Consider the following 21,678-nt stretch of genomic DNA (forward strand, 5'->3'; position numbering starts at 1 on the left):
TTGTCCCCAGACAGTGCCAGGATGGACACTCTGGTGAATGCCTTGACAACCCTTCTTGATCTCTCCAGACCCCTCCTGACTGGCACCTTCTTCTCTTTAGCTGCATTAATACCTTTTTTCAGGTTACAGTCTAGACTGGGCCTGATAGTGATTCTGTCTCCAGCAGGTAGACTGGCACATCTCTACTTTATTTTTTTTTCCTCTTTTTAAAAAATTTTTATTGGAGTATAGTTGCTTTACAATGTTGTGTTAGTTTCTACTGTACAGCAAAGTGAAACAGCTATACGCATACATATATCCCCTCTTTTTTGGATTTCCTTCCCATTTAGGTCACCACAGAGCGTTGAGTAGAGTTCCTATACAGTAGGTTCTCATTAGTTATCTATTTTATACTTAATATCAATAGTGTATATATGTCAATCCCAATCTCCCAATTCATCCACACATTTCTACTTTAAAGCATTAGAGGCTTGTGTCCAAACAGGCAACGCATTTACAAAGCACCCATGCTGTGCCAGGCTCTGTTCTAAGCTCTGGAATTACAGTGGTCAACAAGACTGACATTTGTCCTTGCCCTCATTGAGCTTACAGTTTGGTGAGGAAGACAAAGTATGCAAAGTGAAGGAGCAGTTTAACTCTCAGAAGACAACTTAATTCACTTTATTCTAGTTCTTGAGGTGAGGCCACCTCCTGGTTGTCCCCAGATATCACCTACTACAATGAACCATGGGGAGAGGCTGTTGAGTAAGGAATCTCATCTAGATAGAGAAAGAAGACCCACTTCTCAAGCATATATTCCCAGCCTCCCATGGCTTCTATGCCCCAAATCTTTCCAGTAAAATGATTTTCTGCTTAAATGTATCTGTCATTTGTAACCAAGAACTCAGACTGGTACGGCAACCATTTCAGACATCTGTGGACCAGAGAACAAGTCCCCAAAAGGCAGTTCCCAACCCCTCTGCCTCAGGGCTGCAACCAAACCTGGAACCTCTCTGATCTGTACCTTCCATCCAGCACAAAGCAGGGCACACAGGCTGTCTCACTAAAATCTGGTTGGCTGAGTCACTCAGTAAGTTCAGCCAGAAGCTGTTCTATGTACTGAGGTTGCAAAGCTAGTAAGAGCTAGTTGCTGCCTTCAGAGGTGTGCATCTTGGAGCTAACATATGCAAAACTAAGGGTGTCATCTTCCTTCCCTTTTCTCTCAACCCATACATCAACTCACACCTGGTGTCCCACGCTCCAAACACATTGAACTGCTTGCACATCTCACAACCCTCTGCTGGGATTTCAACAGTGAGTAGTTTGGTTTCTTAGACTACAGAGGTGGGAGAGAAAGATAGCAGGTAATCAGGCTGCTGCTTGTAGACCAGACCTTGAATGCCAGTTAGAGCATTCTCGATGATGTATTGGCTGCTACCCCAAGTTACTTTCCTCGGTCTAAATAGAAAAGCCCCTATAGTTTAGCTTTTCCTCTTCTACTGAAGGAAGTCTGCATAGAAGAGGACACAAGGCTTATATGTCCATCATCTTGGCTAGAGATGCAGCTGCAAGCAAAGTTCCCATTTTACAGATAAGTAAACAGAGGCTTCAAAGGACTTGGCTCTACAGCTAGCAAGTAGCAAAGCAAGGGCTTGAAGGGAGTTTCCAGACTCCAAATCTCCATTCTTTCCTCTGCTAGTACAGCTGCTACAGAGTGTTTTGTGTGTGGTATTAGGGAGGGGAATCTCAGCCCTGGCCTGGTCCTGGGGAAAAATTCTCCTTACCACCCATACCAGGGGCTAAGTTTGTTCTACTTGCCTCTCCTGGCCTAATCCCTTCCCTAGTCTATCTTCTTAAACCCTCACAACAATCCTGTGAGGTATTACCATCCCTTCATCTTACAGATGAGACCAAGGTTCAGAAAGGTTAAGTTACAGGCTTCAAAATCCGGAATCTTCACCACCTTGCTTCGCTGAGGTTTAGGAACACCGAGCTGATGAAACGGGCCAAAAGGTGATGAAGCGGGTGCTGGGGACCAGTCCCAGTTCAGGGCTGAGGGCCACCAGGTGGCGCGGTGGAGGTGCGGCTGCCCCCAACTACCTTGTTCCCCGCGGGCCAGACGCACCAGAACCAAGAGGGGCGAGCCCGGGGAAGCAGGCTCGTGGGGCGGAGAGTAGTTCTCTTCCCCAGCCCAGAATCTGCAAGGAGCGCGGTTCTCGTTCGGTCTCTAGCGGACCACCCGGGCCTCGCTAAACAGTCACGCCCCCACCAGGCGACCGCCGGGCTACATCAGCTCGCCGCCTGCTCTGCGCTCCCCAGTGTGCAATTCATTTCGAGGGGTACAGGGAATAGAATAGAGTCAGAGAGGGTAGCTTGGAAGGGTGGGGCTGGGACTCTACCGCCCCCACCTGTCGACCGGGAGGGGCGGGGGAGGGGCGGGGCTTGTCCCGTAGGGCCCGCCCCCGGTCCCTGAGCCCCGGGCGCGCGACGAGATATAAGGCAGCCGGGAAACAATGCGCCTGCATCTCGCGCTCCCGCGCCGCTCCCGGGAGCGTCCGGGTCGCCGTGCGCGAGCGAGGGCGGGAGCGCGCGCGGGGGGGCGAGTTCCTGAGTGCGGTCCGCGCGCTCGGTGGCGCGCATGTGCATGTGTGCGGGCTGCCGGGCTGCCCCGAGCCGGCGGGGAGCCGGTACGCTCCAGGCGGTCGGCGGCGGGAGCGAGGTGAGGCTGCGGGCGGCCGGGGAACGGGCTCGGGTCCCGGGGGACGGGCTGCAGGCTGCCTTCTGGGCACAGCGCGCCCCCGCCCGGCCCGGCCGGGCCCTGGGAGCTGCGCTCCGGGCGGCGCTGGCAAAGTTTGCTTTGAACTCGCTCCCTGCACCCTAGTCCGCGCGCTGTGACCGGCTTCCCTGGGCACGCTGACCCGCGGCCGGGCTGCCGGGTCGCGAGAGAAGGGCGCGGGCTCCAAGCCGAGCGATTGGAGAGGGACGAGAGCCTGGCAGCCAGCTGTGCTGGGGGACGGGGGGACGCCTCCCTCCCCGGGCCTGCACCCGGGTCAGCACGTCCCCCTTCCCTCCCGCAGGGAGCGGACATGGACTTCGACTCGTACCAGCACTATTTCTACGACTATGACTGCGGGGAGGATTTCTACCGCTCCACGGCGCCCAGCGAGGACATCTGGAAGAAATTCGAGCTGGTGCCGTCGCCCCCCACGTCGCCGCCCTGGGGCTCCGGTCCCGGCGCCGGGGACCCGGCCCCCGGAATTGGTCCTCCAGAGCCGTGGCCCGGAGGGGGCGCCGGGGACGAGGCAGAATCCCGGGGTCACTCGAAAGCTTGGGGCAGGAACTACGCCTCCATCATCCGCCGTGACTGCATGTGGAGCGGCTTCTCGGCCCGGGAACGGCTGGAGAGAGCGGTGAGCGACCGGCTCGCTGCTGGCGCGCCCCGGGGGAACCCGCCCAAGGCGCCCGCCGCCCTGGACTGCGCTCCCAGCCTCGAAGCCGGCAACCCGGCGCCCGCTGCCCCCTGTCCGCTGGGCGAGCCCAAGACCCAGGCCTGCTCGGGGTCCGAGAGCCCAAGCGACTCGGGTAAGGACCGCCGTGGGCCATCAAAGAGGGGGGCACCTCATGGGTGGCCAAACCTCTGCCGCTGAGGTCAGGCAGTGGGTCTGCGCAAGCCCTTCCGCCACCTCCCCCTTCCTGTGGCTGAAGCTGCCGGTGTAGCCCCCAGCGGTGTCTGTCTGGCACGTGGGTGTGTTAGTAAACAGTTTGAAGAAGTGGCGTGGGAGCCAGCGTCCCTTTGATGATGATTGGAGCCCCAGGGGACAAGGGAGACAGGGAGACAGGCTGGGGCTTGGCGCTTAGGAGGACAATACAGGGATTGGACCGTAGGGGATTTCTGTCCTCCTAAGGCTGGAAAGGGTCCCTTAAGTGTCACTCCAGGCTTGAATTTTTTTTTTTTTTTTCCTGTCTCTTTCTCTGGGAAACTCACTCCCCTGAGGAGAGAAGAAGCTGAGGAGTCTTTGTGCAAAGCCAAAGCCTTCATCCTTTCAAAAACCTGGTTTCCTGCCTGGTTTACTTTTGAAAGACAATAATGGCTTCTCTTGCTCCACTACCCCTTACCATGTTTGCATCCACACCATCACCCATGAGACAGGTAGCGGAGGAATGACCACTCCCCATTAACAGATGGAAACAGGCTTAGAAATAGGAAATCACCAGAAGTGAACCCCAGCTTCCTGCCATCCAGCCAGCCTCTTTTGCTCAATCCTCCATCCCAACCAGGCACTTCTCTGAGGTTTAGAGGAACTTCGTGGTAGCTTATCTGGGAAGTGGTACATCTTGCCTTTTTGCTCTGGCCTGATGTGGGAAGGTGTTCCTCTAGGTCCCGCCCAATTCATCTGAGGGCTTTCAACTGCCTCATTTGTATTCAACAAATGTTAGCTGGCCCCTACTTTGTGCTAAGCTCTGGGCTTGGTGCTGGGGTCACAGATACAGAGCTCCAGGTTCCCCTTCCCTATCCTTGAAGGCAAGTGTAAACCTCACTGAGGACAGCCTGCTGCATCCTGTGCCACCAGACTATGTTGTTCTTAGCCTAATCTCTTCTCAGAAGTGCCCATGAGAAATATTGGCGAGGGTGTTTTATAGGGTGCAAACTGAGGCTCGCATCGGGAAAATCAGGACTGAAACCTCACTGTAGCTTTTAAGAATAACTTACATGACCATTTAGAGGGAACTGGGGAATGGGTATGGAGGTTGTCATACACTTGAAGGTAAAAATAAGGATAACAAGAACAATTAAAAGTCAATTTTTTCGGTCCACTGTGTTAAGGTCATTTTTAACCTGCTTGCTTTCTACACCAAGACCTTCTGTTTGCTTAATGGCTGGAATGGGAACTTTGAGATCAAGAAACCAATAAAGATGTATCTCTACAAAGGCTAATTGAGTGGTAGAATGGAAAGACCATTGTTTCGGGAGTCTGGAGATCTTAGTTTGAGATCCAGAACATTACAAAGGTGATGTGTGGACTTGGCCGAACTGGGTCTCAGTTTCTCCCTTTGCACATGGAGTATGACCTGATTGTCCAGCCGAGGACACTTCCTTGTCTGGGTAGAGTTAGGCACTACTCTCCGGAAAGGAGAATCGTGTTGTACCTTATTTCTTCCTTAGGCAGAGCCTTCCGCAGCTATGAGGTTTAACCCTGAAATATTAAAGGTTTGGGATGTGGGGAAGCCTCCTGATTCATTTTCTAACCTGCCCTTTAACCTGAACCTGTTTGCAAGCTCCTGGTTCACCCATAGGCCACATGGCCCAGAACAAAATGCAACAGATTGCAAACAATGAGGGGGGGTGGGAAGAGTGACTGATGGCAAAGCTCAGCCAATAGGGGCCAGGGGCTGGGTAAGACAGCCTTCAAAACACCGCTTAGCCAGCCAATCACAGGCCTTGGGGCCAGGAGGGCTGAACGGTCAGGTTTTATTAATGGAGAAATAATGCGATTGTCCACACAATGGAAGCCTTCCTGACAAAGGGGCTCAAGCATCCTGATATGCAAAAGAGGCCGAGAACTGAGCTCTTCTGTTGTCAGGCTGAAATGCATTAAGGTGGCCTTCTATGCGGGGGCTGGAAAACGTGTGGAGCAGGAAGGTTCTCCCCAAATTGTCCCTCTCCTGGTTGGGGTAACCTAAAAGACCTTGGAGCAAGGGAATGATGGGGGCATGTCCAGGTGTTGCTAGTGTTTTGGCCCTTGTGTCAGAACATTCCCATGCTGCTCAGTTCCTGCCCTGGCATAGGTAGCTTGGAAATGGTCGCTTGTACCTTTGTGAAGTTCCTGCAGCTTTTGCAGACCTGTGATTACAAATCCAACCCTCTTCTGGTCAGGGAAGGGGGTGGGGCAGGCAACCTATAAATGATGGATGACTCTAGAAACCCATTGAACCCAGGAGCAAAATGCTGCTAAGGCAAGCCCTTTCCCTCCCCTCTGGGTGAGGAGGGATGGGTTGTAGCCCTCCCTTCTCCGACTCTTCAGCTGAAAGGGGCGGCAGAATAGAGAGGTGGGGGAATAATAGGATTTATAACTTGTGAAAAGTAACAATTCCCAAGTGCAGGCTGTGCTGGGCTGGAACAAAGGGCAGCTCTGCCCACAGACCCCTCATTTACAATTCTGATGGGGCATGAAAGAGCCCGACTGGGGAAGATCTTTAGAGCTAAACTTTGTCCCAGGCTGATAGCTCTTTTTCTCCATCCCCTCAGTGGGGGAGGGGAGAGCCTGTGCAGACTGGGGGCTGTTGGCTTGGGTCTGCCTTTTGTTCTTATCTAAGCCTTGCTGTGCAAAGAGAAATCGGAGAATATTTTCCTCCTTGCGTATTTCGCCTCCTTTCCTTCACGCTGCCCTTAGCCTCATTACAGATGAATCAGCTGTCTTTCTCCTCCCTTGAATTTGTTTATATCTAAATTGGGAAAATGTCACCTCCTTTCCCAAACTCCAAGATAGGGTCTGAGTATGTGTTTCTCATGGGGTGTGTTTCTTCTGTTGATCTCTCTTCTTGGACAGAGGGTGAAGAAATCGACGTTGTGACCGTGGAGAAGAGACAGTCCCTGGGTGTCCGGAAGCCGGTCACCATCACAGTGCGAGCAGACCCTTTGGACCCCTGCATGAAACACTTCCACATCTCCATCCATCAACAACAGCACAACTATGCCGCCCGTTTTCCTCCAGAAAGCTGCTCCCAAGGAGAGGCTCCAGGGCGAGGGCCCCAAGAAGAGGGTCTGGAGAGAGATGTACCAGAGGAAAAGGAAGATGAGGCAGATGAAGAAATTGTGAGCCCCCCGCCTGTAGAAAGAGAGCCTCCCCAGTCCTGCCACCCCAAACCTGTCAGTTCTGACACTGAGGACGTGACCAAGAGGAAGAACCACAACTTCCTGGAGCGCAAAAGACGGAATGACCTCCGTTCCAGGTTCTTGGCCCTGAGGGACCAGGTGCCCACCCTGGCCAGCTGCTCCAAGGCCCCCAAAGTAGTGATCCTGAGCAAGGCCTTGGAATACTTGCAAGCCCTAGTGGGGGCTGAGAAGAGGATGGCTACAGAGAAAAGGCAGCTCCGGTGTCGGCAGCAGCAACTGCAGAAAAGAATTGCGTACCTCAGTGGCTACTAACTGACCAAAAAGCCTGACTGCTCTGTCTTAACAAAGACCCGAATTTATTTTTTAACCTCTCCTATCCCCCATAGGAATTTGCACATTTTGGTTCCAGTGGGACAGCCTGGACAGTAGATCCCAGAATGCATTGCAGCCGGAGCACACACAAGAAGGGCTTGCATTCTTGGAAACCTTGCAGCCCAACTCTCCCTCTGCCCTGACTCATGGGAGCGCTGTGGCTTCTCTGACGCCTTTGGCTTCTCAGGCAGACAGCTGACTGAGGAGTCTTGGGGTCTGCCTAGCTCACTAGCTCCGAAGAAAAGCCCGACAGATGCTATGCAACAGGTGGTGGACGTTGTCGGGGGGCTCCAGCCTGCATGAAATCTCACACTCCCGATGAGCTTTAGGCTGGGAAAGGATGCTCCCACTGGTGTCTCTGGGGTGACGCTGGGACAGCTGGGCCTGGACACTCTCCCTGAGGCTCCTTTTTCCAGGAGACATACAAGCTGTCTTGGGTGAAGACGAGCTCGCAGACTTAATCAGCAGGGACCATTACCTCACTGTCAGACACTTTACAGTAGCTGAGGAGTTGGACACCTTTAATATATATATTCTGACGTTAAATGACACCCCTCCTCCCACCACTCTCCAGGCTGCGACCTTGAGAACATTTAAAGAACTTGGGCTCTAGATTCTTTGTCTAAAAGCCCCCTGGGTCCTTTCCTCTGAGGGCAGAGACCATTCAGTCCTCACCAGGGAATTTTTTGTTTCCTTCTGCCTTTGTTATGCAATGGGCTCTAAGGCACCCCCTTTCCCACAGGTCAGAAATATTTCCCCAGGACACAGGGCAAAGTGTCCCACACTGTGGCCTGGGGAAGGCTTGGAGTCCTGGCTGTAAACCTGTTCCCTGCCCAGGTGTTTTCCATCTTAGAATTTTCTCAAAGCAGATGCCAGGCACCTGAGGAGGGAGAACTGTACCACTTCCTCTTTCCCACCTCCCTCTCGTCTCAATCCCTGACTGGTAAGTTTGAAGTTCTACTAGGACCATGCAAACCTGTCCTTCTCATGCAACTCCAAGGAGCTTGCTGGCTCTGTAGCCGCCCTTGGCCTCCTGCCAGCTTGACATGAGTCAGATCCTTTTCCCAGAATCTGGGCCTTACTGCAGTTCTTACTGGGAGAGCTGCTGGGACGCATCCAGTGCTCTGGAAGGCAGACTAGCTTCCTGGTGGGTTTTTAAGGAGCTTCCAGGAGCTCTGCTTAGTGGACCATGATGGATTTTACCCCAGCTGGACTGAGCCTCTCCAAGTGGATTCCAGGCACAGCCTCCATTCTGAGAAAGACACCCACCCCAACAGGTGTCATGTGGGCAATCTCAGCAGCCCCTAAGCCTAGCCTGGAAGAAAGACCAGCCCCTCCAGAACTCTGCCCAGGGCAGCAGGTGCCTACTGGATGGGGGTTTGAAAGTAGGGGAAGGGAGGATGGTAGAGCGCTATACGTGGCTCTGGGGAGCCGGCTGCTACTTCCAAACCTATTATGCATGAGGGTCTGTTCCTGAGGTTGCTTCCTGGCCTCAGAGAACCCCAGTGGAAGTTAGGAAAAAGCCTCCCTACCTTCTGGAGCATGGTTTTTGGGAGCCAACTGACTTCTAGAACTGTCTTTGGAGAACAGTTGAGATGTAGGTTACTGATGTCTCACCTGAATAGCTTGTGTTTTATGAGCTGCTGTTGGGTATTATGCCGGGAGCAGTCTTCTTCTTTTTTTTTTAATACTGTATTTTTGTATGCCTTTTGCAAAGTGGTGTTAATTGTTTTTGTACAAGAAAAAAGCTCTGGGGCAATTCTCCTGTTGCAAGAGTCTGATTTATTTTAAAAGGCAGGTTTACCTGAAATTTTGTATTTAGTTGTGATTACTGATTGCCTGATTTGAAAATGTTGCCTTCTGAAACATCTTCTAATAAAAGATTTCTCAAACATGTCAGAGTGGGGGCAGAGCTTATGCCCACCGCATCCCCCGGAACCAAGGAAAATTGTTTCAGGGTAGCCACGAGTGATCTCTAACCATGTTGCTAACCTGGTCACTCCACTCTGGGTTCCTGAAATGCCATTTCAGACATGTCTAAACAATGTAGGTTCAGTACTCAGTAAGCACTCTTGTGAATTGCAGAGTGCTGAATTTGTATTTTAGAAGGCTGGAAATCCCAGGGTTCCACCATTTACTCGTCCTGTGCTTTTAGCTTTACCTAAAAGCTAAAAGCCCTAGTTTCCTTACTTGTAAAGTGGGGATAAATGCTACTTCACAAGGGGTTGGCAGGCATTAAATGAAGGATAAACTTTTTTTTTTCTTTTTTCTTGTTTTTGGCCACGCGGCTTGTGGGATCTTAGTTCCCCGACCAGGGATAGAACCCAGGCCCTTAGCAGTGAGCGTGCAGAGTCTTAACCACTGTACCATCAGGGAATTCCCAAAGTATAGACTTTAAACCACTTTCTAAACTATAAACCCTTAAATCCTTTAGGGTGGTACTGTTCTTACCTTAGTGGTATTTGCAGGACGTCTTTTTAATGCCCTTTTTTTTTTTTTTTTTGCCATGCCCCACGGCTTGCAGGATCTTAGTTCCCTGACCAGGGATCGAACCTCTGGTCCTTGCAATGGAAGCGCAAAGTCCTAACCACTGGGCCACCAGGGAAGTCGCTTGCAGGATGTCTTTTTTAAAATTCTATGAGGGGGCTTCCCTGGTGGCGCAGTGGTTGAGAGTCCACCTGCCGATGCAGGGGACACGAGTTCGTGCCCCGGTCCAGGAAGATCTCACATGCCGCGGAGCAGCTGGGCCCGTGAGCCATGGCCGCTGAGCCTGCGCATCCGGAGCCTGTGCTCCGCAATGGGAGAGGCCACAACAGTGAGAGGCCCGCGTACTGCAAAAAAAAAAAAAAAAAAAAAAAAAGAGATTATTAAAAATTCTATGAGAATTGGTGATGTGATTTTTTTTTCTTTCTCCCTTGATTAATAAAGGAAAATGAAGGCTCCCTTTACCTCCCATAGTTCTCAGAAACTTGCCGTAAATGCAAGAGGGGAGAATTTATTAATAGCCATTCCTGATGGAGCACTGCCTGTGTCTAAGCACCCTGCTCCTTCCTACACATTATACCACACCAACCACAGGCCAAGGCCTACAGAAGAGGGAACTGAGGTTCTAAGAGTGAAACATAACTGTCCAGTATTACACAGCTAGTAAGTAAATGAGTTCAAGGGATTTGAAACCAGCTCTGCCTATCTGCAGAGCCAGAGGTGTGAACCACTGCATAATAATGATCAGCTTGTTTTGTTAGCATGGGGTGTGTGGAGGAAGTAGGGAATTTCATCACTTAACTGCTTGCTGGAATTATCTCTCCTTGGGGCCACTGTGCCTGCCACTTATTGGGATGAAGTGGAGCAAATGTTCCATGACCAGCCACTCTGCTGCCTTTATGGGCTGGGTAGATTCGTCTTGCCCCAGAGAGGCGCCTTCTGGGACTGTGAAAGGAAAACAGTTGCGGTTCAGAGAGGCACGAGCATCATGGTGGGAGAAGACCACTTTGTCTCTTGTAATCCTGCTTTACAGCTGAGACCTGGGTCGGTATTGCCCACCTGCACTCCTGCGAAGCCTGAGCTGAGTCCAAAAGCTACTATTGATGTAAATTCCTCACATTTACAAAGTGACCCTCATCACAACCTGGTAAATAAGCAATGTCTGCCGCTTGGTACTGGAGCCCAGACAGGTTTTTTTTTTTTTTTTTTTTTGGCTGCACTGTGCGGGCTTTTGGGATCTTAGTTGCCCGACCAAGGATTGAACCCACACCCCTTGCAGTGGAAGCACAGAGTCCTAACCACTGGACCACCAGGGAATTCCCCCAGACAGGTTTCTTGCTCAAGGTCCCAGAACAGAATCCTAATCCCAAACCCAGTCTCCTGTCAGGTAAACTTTCCACTCCACCCCCACTGCCCCTATGTCCCCAAACCCAGGGCATAAATAGCTGTTTGATAAAAACAGACTTGGATTATTGGGATTCTTTTCTTAAAACTCCATTCCCAGGACTTCCCTGGTGGCGCAGTGGTTAAGAATCTGCCTGCCAATGCAGGAGACACGGGTTCGAGTCCTAGTCCGGGAAGATCCCACATGCCGCGGAGCAACTAAGCCCGTGCGCCACTACAGAGTCTGCGCTCTAGAGCCCACGAGCCACAGCTACTGAGCCCACGAGCCACAACTACTGAAGCCCACGCACCTAGAGCCCGTGCTCCGCAACAAGAGAAGCCACCGCAATGAGAAGCCCGTGCACCGCAACGAAGAGTAGCCCCCGCTGCCCGCGTGCAGCAATGAAGACCCAGCGCAGCCAAAATATAATAATAAATAATTTTTTTTTAAAAACTCCATTTCCCTCTTTTAGTTATAGTCACTCTGTTCCCAGTGCGTTCATCCTTCCACTTGTCAAGACACTAGTTTGTAGGGCTTCTCTCGCTTTACTAGACCTTAAAAGAATTCATGAGTCCCCAGCAAAATCTTAGGGACTCCTAGGTACAGGCCCTAATGCTGATGCTGATGTTGTTTTACATACCTTAATTCTCACAATAACCTGGAGATCAGGGTGGTGTCAGCCCCGTTTCACAGGTGAGCAAACTGAAGCTCAGAGACATTTAAGTCATTTGAGCCCAGGCAGCTAGTACCAACTGTCTGCCTCTAAGCTTCAGCTCCTTTGAGTCTGACTGTTGAGAAAGGAGTGGGAATAAAGCCATCTCCTGGGGGGAAGGGAGGGTGTTTCTGGTATGTGAAGTATTTTAAGCTCCTTCCTAGCTCACTTCTGCGGGCTCCTACCTCTATCTTTGTCTGAAAATAGCCATGAGATTATTCCTGGATTTCGGAGAACAATTTCTACAAATTAGGTTTTCCCCTGAATAGTACACCTAAGGGACTAAGTACACAACTCGGGGTTGTGGACGTAGACAATAAAGGACAGCTGAGAAGCCACACGTGGAGTGGAAAAGAAAGGCCATCCTCTCTGTTAGACAATCAAAGGCTAAACCAAGTGCTTAACTCCTGCCCCTATTGGCAGCTATCCTGGGGAACTGAGATGGGTGGAACTATCTCAAAAGTGTCGAATTTGTCTTAAGTGCCCCCTGGGGTCAGGATATTTCAGAATATGCACATTAGAAGGAGAAGGGGATGATGAGGATGGCTTTGTTGATCTGGAAGGTGATAGGGAGTGTGAAAGAGGATTCTAAGGATAAGATAACCAATTGGGAGGTGACTGATGACTGGGTGACTGGGGAAGGTAAAAGGGAGGTCTGTAAATGTGTCAGCTAAGGTTCCGTTGGGGTGTGGGCATTTCTACTTTAAGCCCAGTGGACAGCTCTTCTTAATGTCTTTATTTAGAACTGTTGTCAAAGGGATCAACTGTATTAAGATTACCATTCTTTTGGTGAGCAAATCTAAATATGTTCTTCAAGTCTCTAATCAGGTGAGTTATTAAACAATAAGACTCGGTGCCAGGGTCCAGTCGGTGCCCAGGAAGTAAGTGTTGGATTGCCTCTAAACTTGTGGGAAGCGGTATGGTTAAGTAGCCTCCCACACCCAACAGAGCTCCATTCCAAATCAGCCTCTGTATTTTCCAGCTTTGTGAGCTCGGACAAATTATTAACACCTCCCAGTCCCAGTTTCCACATCTGTAAAACAGGTATAAATCATAGTACCTGCTTCTTTGGGTTGTGAACAATATTAAGTGCTCAGTAAATGATTAGTATTATTTAAACCATCTAACAAGCCACACAGACCAGTCATATTTGGAAGGTGATAGAAGGGATTGGCAAAATAAGAAATCTTCCCGGAAGGAGTGCTTAAAGTAATCTGAAATGGACATATTAATGTCTCAAGAGGCAATAAATCATCAGGGAAGGAGTAGACAGGATTTTGGGAGACTGAGATGAACAGAGGAGAAAGGAGGGCAAAGACCTGAGCCTCTGACTGGTCCATAGCATCTCATGACCCATGGCAGGCAGGAGCTGTGAGTCTGTGATGCTGTTGCACATAAGGGCCCTCCATTTGTCCTCACTGGGCACTGCAGTGTCTTCAAACTGCGCTGGAGTCAATGACTCCATTCAGTCTTTAAATCCTCTAAGGCCTATTTTGGTTAAGGCAATGATCCTCGAACCTGAGCGGACCTTAAGAATCTATGCATCCCCAAGACCCTGATGTAGTAGGTCAGGACCAGGAATCTACATTACTGACAAGCAAGCAGGGAGGTGGATTTCCTGAGGTCACACTTAGAAAAACATTGGAACAAGGGGTTGGAGCCATGTCCTGTGGAGATACAAAAGTATTTACAGAAGGTGGTATAGATGGCATAGTAAAATGGTTAAGAACAGGGACTTGGGGTTACTACCTATGTGATGTTTGGGAATATCACTCAACACCCTTGAGTCCTAGAAGTTTCCTTCTTCTCTAAAATGGATATAATATTAACATCTACCTCATAGGACTGTGGCAAAGATTAAATAAGTTACTATATTGAAAGTGCTTAGGACTTCCCTGGTGGCGCAGTGGTTAAGAATCCACCTGCCAATGCAGGGGACACAGGTTTGATCCCTGGTCTGGGAAGATCCCACATGCTGTGGAGCAACAAAGCCCATGCGCTACAACTACTGAGCCTGCGCTCCAGAGCTCTCAAGCCACAATTACTGAAGCCTGTGCACCTAGAGCCCATGCTCCACAACAAGAGAAGCCACCACAATGAGAAGCCCGCGCACCGTAAGGAAGAGTAGCCCCCGCTTGCTGCAACTAGAGAAAGCCCACGCACAGCAACAAAGACCCAACGCAGCCAAATATAGGTAAATAAATTAATTAATTAAAATAAAATAAAGTGCTTAGAATAGTGCCCACATAGTAAGAGCAATGATATATGAAGTGATGGTTCCTTATGGAAGTTTATGAGTGTGCAAACATGATCACAAAGTAAAGCGACTCAGACAAGGGCTGCAAGCCTCAGAAGGGAAAGAGAGCACTTTGGAGTCGTCAAGAAAGTTCTTGTTGGAGATACTGTGACTTTAACTGGAAATACGAGTTCCAGGAGTATTTGGCTAGGTGAAGAGGAAGAAGGTGTTCTAAGCTAAGGGAATAGCTATGCGGAAGAGAGGATTGGGAAGGTTGTGTGGAATCTGGGGAAGGGGGAGGAATCTGGTCTGATTTGCAGGCCAGGTGGTCTCATTTTTACAAAACAAGAGGGGTTGCACTGGATTTCTAAGGGGATCTTTTTGCCACAAACATCCTCTGTGATTCTTTGAAATAGGGAAGTCAGGAAAAGAAACTGATTGTGGTTTGGGACAAAATAAGATTGAGGTAATGGGGTCATTCAAAATAGAGCACCCAACAGGAAGTTGGAAATGTGACATTAAAGCTTTAGAAAGGGGGTTGAAATGAAGATACAGATTTGAGACTCATCAATATATGAAGATGATGAAGGCCCACAGTGCCAAAGCCACAAGAAAGAGAAAGGGCCAAAGAAGTAGAGGAGAGGGATTGAAGGAGCCATGAGATTAGAACCGGAAAGGACCTCTGATGGCTCTGCATCTTTTCCCCTTTTGCACCTCCCCACTCTGATTTTGCAGCCTTCGGGGATCCCTGTGCGTGTGTAGGCTGTCTTGGAGATCTGAGAAGGCAGGAAGTGAGCTCTCTTTGAGAACATTCTGGTGTGCTCTGGAGCAAACTATAACTCAACTTTAGGAGTTACAGAAACCGTGGTAACTCCATGGTTTATGGTGAGCTCTACTCTCTTCTTCCCCTCACTTGTTTTGAGCCATTCCGATGCTCCTAGATTTGAATTGGCCAATCACCAGTGGCAACAGTAATGGAAACAGCCATTCACCAGACCAATAGAAGGTGTTGTGATTACTCACAGGCACTGTACTGGGTTGTATATTGTCCCCCACTAAATTCATGACTATCCAGAAACTGTGAATGTGACCTTATTTGGAAATACGGTCTTTGCAGATATAATCAAGTTAAGATGAGGTCATACTGGATTAGGGTGGGCTCTAATCCAGTGACTGGTGTCCTTAAGAGAGGGAAATTCTCGGGCTTCCCTGGTGGTGCAGTGGTTAAGAATCCACCTGCCAGTGCAAGGAACACGGGTTTGAGCCCTGGCCTGGGAAGATCTCACATGCCGCAGAGCAACTAAGCCCGTGCACCACAACTACTGAGCCCACGTGCCACAACTACTGAAGCCTGCGTGCCTAGAGCCCATGCTTCGCAACAAGAGAAGCCACCGCAATGAGAAGCCTGCGCACTGCAACAAAGAGTAGCCCCCGCTCGCTGCAACTAGAGAAAGCCCGCATGCAGCAACGAAGACCCAACACAGCCAAAAATTAAAGAAACAAACAAATAAATAAATAAATTTATTTAAAAAAAAAAGAGAGAGAGAGGGAAATTCTCGGACAGAGACACACGTACAACAGAGAAGATGGCCATGTGAGATAGGCAGGATTGGAGTCATCCTGCCACAAACCAAGGAATGTCAAGGGTTCCCAACAACCACCAGAAGCTAGAAGAGGCAGGGAAGGATTCTCCGCTAGAGGGGAAGCATGGGAGTGTGGCCCTACCAATGCACTGATTTTGGGCTTCTAGACTCCAGAACTGTGAGAGAATACATTTCTGTTTTTTAAGCCACCCAGTTTGTGGTAATTTGTTATGGTAGTCCTAGGAAACAAATGAAGGCACCATGTTCATCATGAAATATTCCTGCATGAAACATTTTTTATTTGGGGTCTCTAATTAGCATGGGGGTCAGGCTGCAAAGGCGCTTTGCTTTTTTGTTTTAATTTGTGATTTTTTTTTTTTTTTTTTTTTGCGGTACGCGGGCCTCTCACTGCTGGGGCCTTTCCCGTTGCGGAGCACAGGCTCCAGACACGCAGACTCAGCGGCCATGGCTCACGGGCCCAGCCGCTTCCGCGGCATGTGGGATCCTCCCAGACCGGAACACAAACCCATGTCCCCTGCATCGGCAGGCGGATTCTCAACCACTGCGCCACCAGGAAAGCCCTTAATTTGTAATTTAAAAATAATTTTTTTTTGGCTGTGCGGCTTGCAGTATCTTAGTTCCCTGATGAGGGATTGAACCCGGGACCCCAGCAGTGGAAGCACAGAGTCCCAACCACTGGACTGCCAGGGAATTCTCAGCACTTTGGATTGTACCAAAGAGCTAGTGTTTATCTTTGACCCAACTTTCTTCTCTTACCTTGGGAACAGATGCTTCAGGCCTTCCATGGCATATACCTCCTCCTTTCCATGTCGCAGCATCCTGTAGAATTCCAAAAAGTTCAAACTTCCTGGATGTTCCATTTTGAATGATCCTTCCACTCTTAATGGCTTCACCTTTACCTTCTCCCTATATTTCTTTCTTTTTGTAAAAATTTTTTTAATTGGGTCATCACCTAGATTTCCCCTCTAACTTTCTGCACTTCTCCCTTTCTCCTTTTCTGCCATGTTCCCATGCCCATTCCACCCCATGTACTGCTCTCAATTTCCTAAAGAATGTGAGGCAACCTAGAGGTTCCCCATCCTGACTACCCATCTGCCCTAGGGTACAGCACACCCACACCAGCGGTAACAATTAGGTGGCTGACTGTGGACTTTCAGAAGGGCAGGCAAGAATTATTACCCTCCAAGTAATTTGAGTCTCCCTAGTACCTCATTCCTGCATTTTAGACATCCTCTTCCAGACTGAACGTATCCCAGCATTTTTGCCTTGTAAACTAGATTTTTTTTTTAACCCCAAATAATCTGTAAGCAGTGGAGTGTGTTGAGATGGGCTTCTGCATCCTCACCTCTAGATATACACATACACTTTGAGTGAGAGACTCCCTTTCCTGTTGAGCTATCTTTCAGAATAAGCTATTTCCCATCTGGCCTCATACAAGGCAGAGAGGGGTCAGGGCTAATACCTGGGCATGACCACAAATAGCTTTTCTGACTCCCTTTTGCCGCCTTTTGTCTCCTTATTACTCTGCAAAGCTGCCCATTAGAGGGTTTTATGTTGTTTTTTATAAATACTTATTAACTCTTGATCATAGACTTCAATTTCCCAATTTTCCCTTGAACTTAATCTCTCTAATTAGGATTTCAAGTTACAGATTATCTTTCAGGAACTATTCTTAGTATAATTTAGAGTTCAGAAGATCATTAGGGAGACAGAGGTACAAATAAAATAGCCTAAAGGTATTAAAAAAATATGTTCCCATTCTCCTTTGGTGGGGCTGGCAGAATTACAATGAATGGAAATGGTATGATGTTTTTTTTCTCACTTCTCCTCATTTGTTTTGGACCACAGGCTCCATTCTGATTTAGGAGTCTTTCCTGCTCAGTATTTCAGTGATAATTCTCCCCATGGTCTACAGGATCCCTGTTCTCTTTGTTTCTATAGCAACAGTCCTGTGTTGCTTGGCTAGAAGCAATTTTCTGCGGCTGTGGTGAAGCCCCATTTTTTCATTCCTTGCTCCCCAGTTGCCTTGGTAACCAGCCTCTCCCTCTTCTGGTCTCTCAGTGGTAAATTCCACCACCACCCCCCGCCCCTTCTCTCTCTCTTTCTCTCTCTCGTAACAGTCACCTGGTCATGACTTGGACAGTACTTTCCCATCTGTGAGTGAGCCTCCTCTGTCATGGTCAGATTGTCATCATGAAATTAGCCTCCCTTTTGCTTTATTTGCATCATTTCTCCGGCCTGCCTTCTTTCTGCTTGTTGTCAAGGTAACCGTACCCTCGGAAAATCTGCAGGCAAAGGCTCTACAGTTAACAACCATCATGTGAGAGTGTCTGCCAATATGTGGCCACACATCTTGATTTTAAAACCAGCCCCAGGCGGGTACCACAAATTGGAGAGAACAAGGCTTTTGATCAAAGCAGGCTGGAGTGAGAAAAGGAGGTACAAGGACCCTGGGTTACATGTGACTACAAGGTTTAGACTGGGTCTGCAAGAATGGCCATTATGCCAGCGGTGATCCAAGTGATTGAGAAATGTATTTATTGGCAGTCATTCAGGGCAGGCCTATCATATTCTCTAACCGTCCAGGGGTGATTCCTCTGACCCAAGGGTGATATGACCTGTGAGCTAGGCAGAGCCAGGTAGTAATCTCAGGCAGAAAGCAATTAAGACTCTTAAACTGGCTAACAAAGGGTTAGTAGAATAGGTATTTAGGCACTTTCACACATTACTGAAAATTCCTCTGCCCTTAGGCTGCTGCTCTAACCTCTTTAGTAAGGCAGATGGGGTGTTACTATTATAATACAAAATGTTTAACAAATGGTGGTGATTATGTGCCAGGGCGTTGTAGCAGGCACCTTTCAGGCATTACTTCATTTTCTCCTTATGGCAGTCCTGAGAGGTACTTAAGGATGAGAAAACTGAGGCTAAGCGAATTGTGTGAAGTCACTCAGCTGAAAGTGGCAGAGTGGGGATTTGAACCTATGTTCATCTGGTTCCAAAGTTCTTTTTTTTCTTTTCTTTTTTTTTTTGGCCACACACCACATGCAGGATCTTAGTTCCCCAACCAGGGATCCAACCCGTGCCCCCTGCAGTAGAAGCGCGGAGTCTTAAGCACTGGACCGCCAGGGAAATCTCCCATAGCCCTTTCTTAAAGGTTGTGTAGTCCCCAGAATTTTGGTCCTCTCTGGACCTAGTTTTTCCCACCCCCACTTTAATCTGGGTTGCTACTGTTTTATCCTTTCTGCCTTCCTTATTTTTTCTCTTTGTATGTTGTGGGTTGTTTATTGCTTGTTTTTTTATCTGTTCTCACCCCATCTCTTGCATCCTTTCGCCAAATAGATGAAAAATCTTGTTCTGCCTTATGATTGTGTCTCAGTTTGAGTTGTTGGATGAAAACATTAGAGCAGCCGCCCTTGCCTGAGAACTGGGTAGATCTGATCCTGGAGAACACCACACCTCTGAGCTCACTGGCTGTAGCACTAGATATGCAAGCCATTCTCCCCTCTACCGACAATTATTGGGTGTCTGTTCGGTATCAGGTACTGTACTGGAGATACAGTAGTGACCTAGGCAGAATCTGTTCCTTGCCTTTATAGAACTAACAGTCTGGAGAGAAAGTCAGACAATGGACAAGAGGTCAATATATAGTTTCATATTGTAATTAGCTCTATGAAGAAAAAGAACTGGGTGCCGTGAAAGAGAGAATAATACGGACAGATCTATTTTAGATACGACTGCCATGCCCCATTTAAGAGAGGAGGTAGTTGAGGTTCTCACATCAGCAGCTAGTTGACGGCAGTCACAGCAGGAGCTTCTGAGCATGGGGACCTGGGTCCCTCACCTCCTTCCTCCCTCCGCACCCTCCCTTCAGAGCCCGAGGTCCGCGCAGGCGCACTGACGGTTGCCATGGGGACAGCTGCTCCTGCGCAAGCGTAGACTTCTTTAAGATGGCGGCGGTGGCGGCTGCACGAGCTGTGTCTGCGGGCCCTGGGCTCCGGGGCCTAAAACGGACACTGCCTCTTGTAGTAATTCTCGGGGCCACGGGCACCGGCAAATCCACGCTGGCGTTACAGCTAGGCCAGCGGCTCGGTGGCGAGATCGTCAGCGCTGACTCCATGCAGGTATGACAGTGCGGCTGTCCCCAGCCTGGTAAACCGGAGGCCGTGCGTGGGCCTCTGGCTGAGTGGATACCCTGTCGCTTAATGGTAGTGGGTGAACCCCGAGGCTTATGGGGCGGAGGGGGCCGGGAAAGGGCACCCATAATTCCTAGGCGCCCACTATATGCCGGACATCGTGCCAGCTGTTTCACTGCCATCATTTCATTTACTTCTCAGGATATTACTGTTTGGTGTAGGTACTGTTATTATCTCCATTTACCGATGAGGGAATTCACCTAGGGAGGTGAAACGACTATCTCTGTGTCACTAAGGGAATACGTGGAGATGGTATTTGAACATATAAGGTTGACCTATAGGTGTCCATTATATACCTTTTGAAGGAAAATTACTCCAGAGCTTTTGCTATTTAGAGTTCCCAGCGACACCAGGATAAATCATTTACCATCTACGAGTGTCTGCTGAGGGAATGAAGCAGGGTGGATAGTCAGAAACCTGGATTCTCTTCCCTCATCTGCCATCGGCCACGTGACCTAAACAGCGTCGGTTTGGGGGGACGTTATTTATCTGAGAAGTGGAGAAAATGCCGCCTACTTCACAGGGCTCTGGTGCTTAATAAGTGAGAACATGAGTGTTAGAAAGAAGAGCAGGGTGGCCTGTCCTGAAAAAGTCCAGGCACTTGGCAAATGCTTTATGATGCTGAGATTTTTAACTTAGCGGCTGATGGGAATCAGCAGGCTTTGCCCTCTTCCTTGAGCCGCAGGGAGGCCCAGAAGGAGTGTGTACACATCACACCTGGGAACATTTGTGCTCCGATTGAGGATGGGTGACATTTGGGGTACATCTCCGATGGAGGAATTACAAATTAAGAGTTTTCACAGTGTAAATGAGATGCTCGGTGAAATCCCCGGTGCTGAACCTAGCGCCTGATGGGTATTCAGCAGGAAGGGGCAGGCCTTCTCCCCACTGTACCCCGTAAACTCTGGGCATGGTTTCCACCCTCATTAATTCATGTGGGATGACACGGCCATCAACACACATCAGATGATTAGGATAATTCAACAAACCTTTGTTCACAACCTCTGCTTTGTGCTGGCTCTGAGAGGCGGACTTTAGCTCAAATCCCAGCCTTGCCTTTTCTAAGATATGCAACCTCAGCCTGACCTCTTCATGTCTTTGTTTCTTCTGTAAAAGAGGAAGAATAATATCAATAACATGATATTATTGTGATGGTTAAACGAGATTAAATATGTAAAGCACTTAATACAATATCAGGCACACAGTAAGTGCTAAAAATATGATTAGGTGCTATTTTCTGCAAGGCCCTTTTGGAGAGACAAAACTGCAATCCTGTCTTCAAGGAGTTTTAGTCCAGATAAACATGAAACAAAGCAAGTTAATACGTGTTTGAAGTGAGTTATTGATGATGCTTTGCAAGGGGTGGGGATGGGAGGTGGGGAGGAGGGAGACTACCGTGTTAGATCTTATGATGAACCATAGAATTTCTGAGAAGAGAAATCAGTGAAAGCTGATATAGTCTTGGAAAGCTCTGTGAAAAGGGACTTGAAGGATAGGTGAGTTTTAGATAGATAAAGAAGAAAAGGCATTGTATCAAAGGAAGGACTGTGAATGAAGATTTAGAAGGTGAAATGAACTTAGTGTGCATGTAGGACAGTGAAAGGAGACTATTTAACAGGTATTGTAGATATTGTGGAATGGGGGATGAGTAACATGATGAAGACAGTGTGTAAGAAGCATTCATTTGTGAGCAGTATGCTGATGAATTTGGGGGTGGGTGGGAGGGGCATGCCAAAAAAAAAGTCCAAGAATGTAGTAATTATAGATCTTTGGCTCGATACTTCCGAGACTTGGGTATACGGGCTTCGGTAAGATGGCGTTTCACTGATAATATCTAAGGTCCATTGCAGTCTTAATGTTTTGTAATTTGGGGCTGGTA

At 48.8% G+C, this 21,678-nt stretch overlaps 2 protein-coding genes across 3 annotated transcripts in view; both read left to right on the top strand.

The window, feature by feature from the left end:
* The first annotated feature begins 2,475 nt into the window (after window positions 1–2,475).
* On the top strand, window positions 2,476–9,085 carry MYCL (MYCL proto-oncogene, bHLH transcription factor). Its single transcript, XM_004266405.4, has 3 exons — window positions 2,476–2,698; window positions 3,057–3,561; window positions 6,528–9,085. The coding sequence occupies exons 1-3, from the start codon at window positions 2,618–2,620 to the stop codon at window positions 7,124–7,126; spliced, it is 1,185 nt and encodes a 394-aa protein (XP_004266453.1). The 5' UTR covers window positions 2,476–2,617; the 3' UTR covers window positions 7,127–9,085.
* A 10,453-nt stretch (window positions 9,086–19,538) lies between these two features.
* Window positions 19,539–21,678, top strand: part of TRIT1 (tRNA isopentenyltransferase 1) — a 42,784-nt gene continuing 40,644 nt past the window's right edge. For both annotated transcript variants that reach the window (XM_033422051.2, XM_004266406.3), the window contains exon 1: window positions 19,539–19,727. In XM_033422051.2, coding sequence (XP_033277942.1) covers window positions 19,554–19,727 — 174 coding nt within the window. In that variant the 5' untranslated portion in view covers window positions 19,539–19,553. The remainder of the gene's footprint in view (window positions 19,728–21,678) is intronic.

Source organism: Orcinus orca, chromosome 1 (genome assembly GCF_937001465.1).
Source record: "Orcinus orca chromosome 1, mOrcOrc1.1, whole genome shotgun sequence".
Lineage (NCBI taxonomy): Eukaryota > Metazoa > Chordata > Mammalia > Artiodactyla > Delphinidae > Orcinus > Orcinus orca.

Bases quoted from the DNA above. Each gene is read 5' to 3' on its own strand.
- MYCL (XM_004266405.4), top strand. From the start codon at position 2,618: ATGTGCATGTGTGCGGGCTGCCGGGCTGCCCCGAGCCGGCGGGGAGCC. The intron at 2,699-3,056 runs GTGAGGCTGCGG...TCCCTCCCGCAG, and splicing joins CGGTCGGCGGCGGGAGCGAG to GGAGCGGACATGGACTTCGA. The intron at 3,562-6,527 runs GTAAGGACCGCC...CTTCTTGGACAG, and splicing joins CGAGAGCCCAAGCGACTCGG to AGGGTGAAGAAATCGACGTT.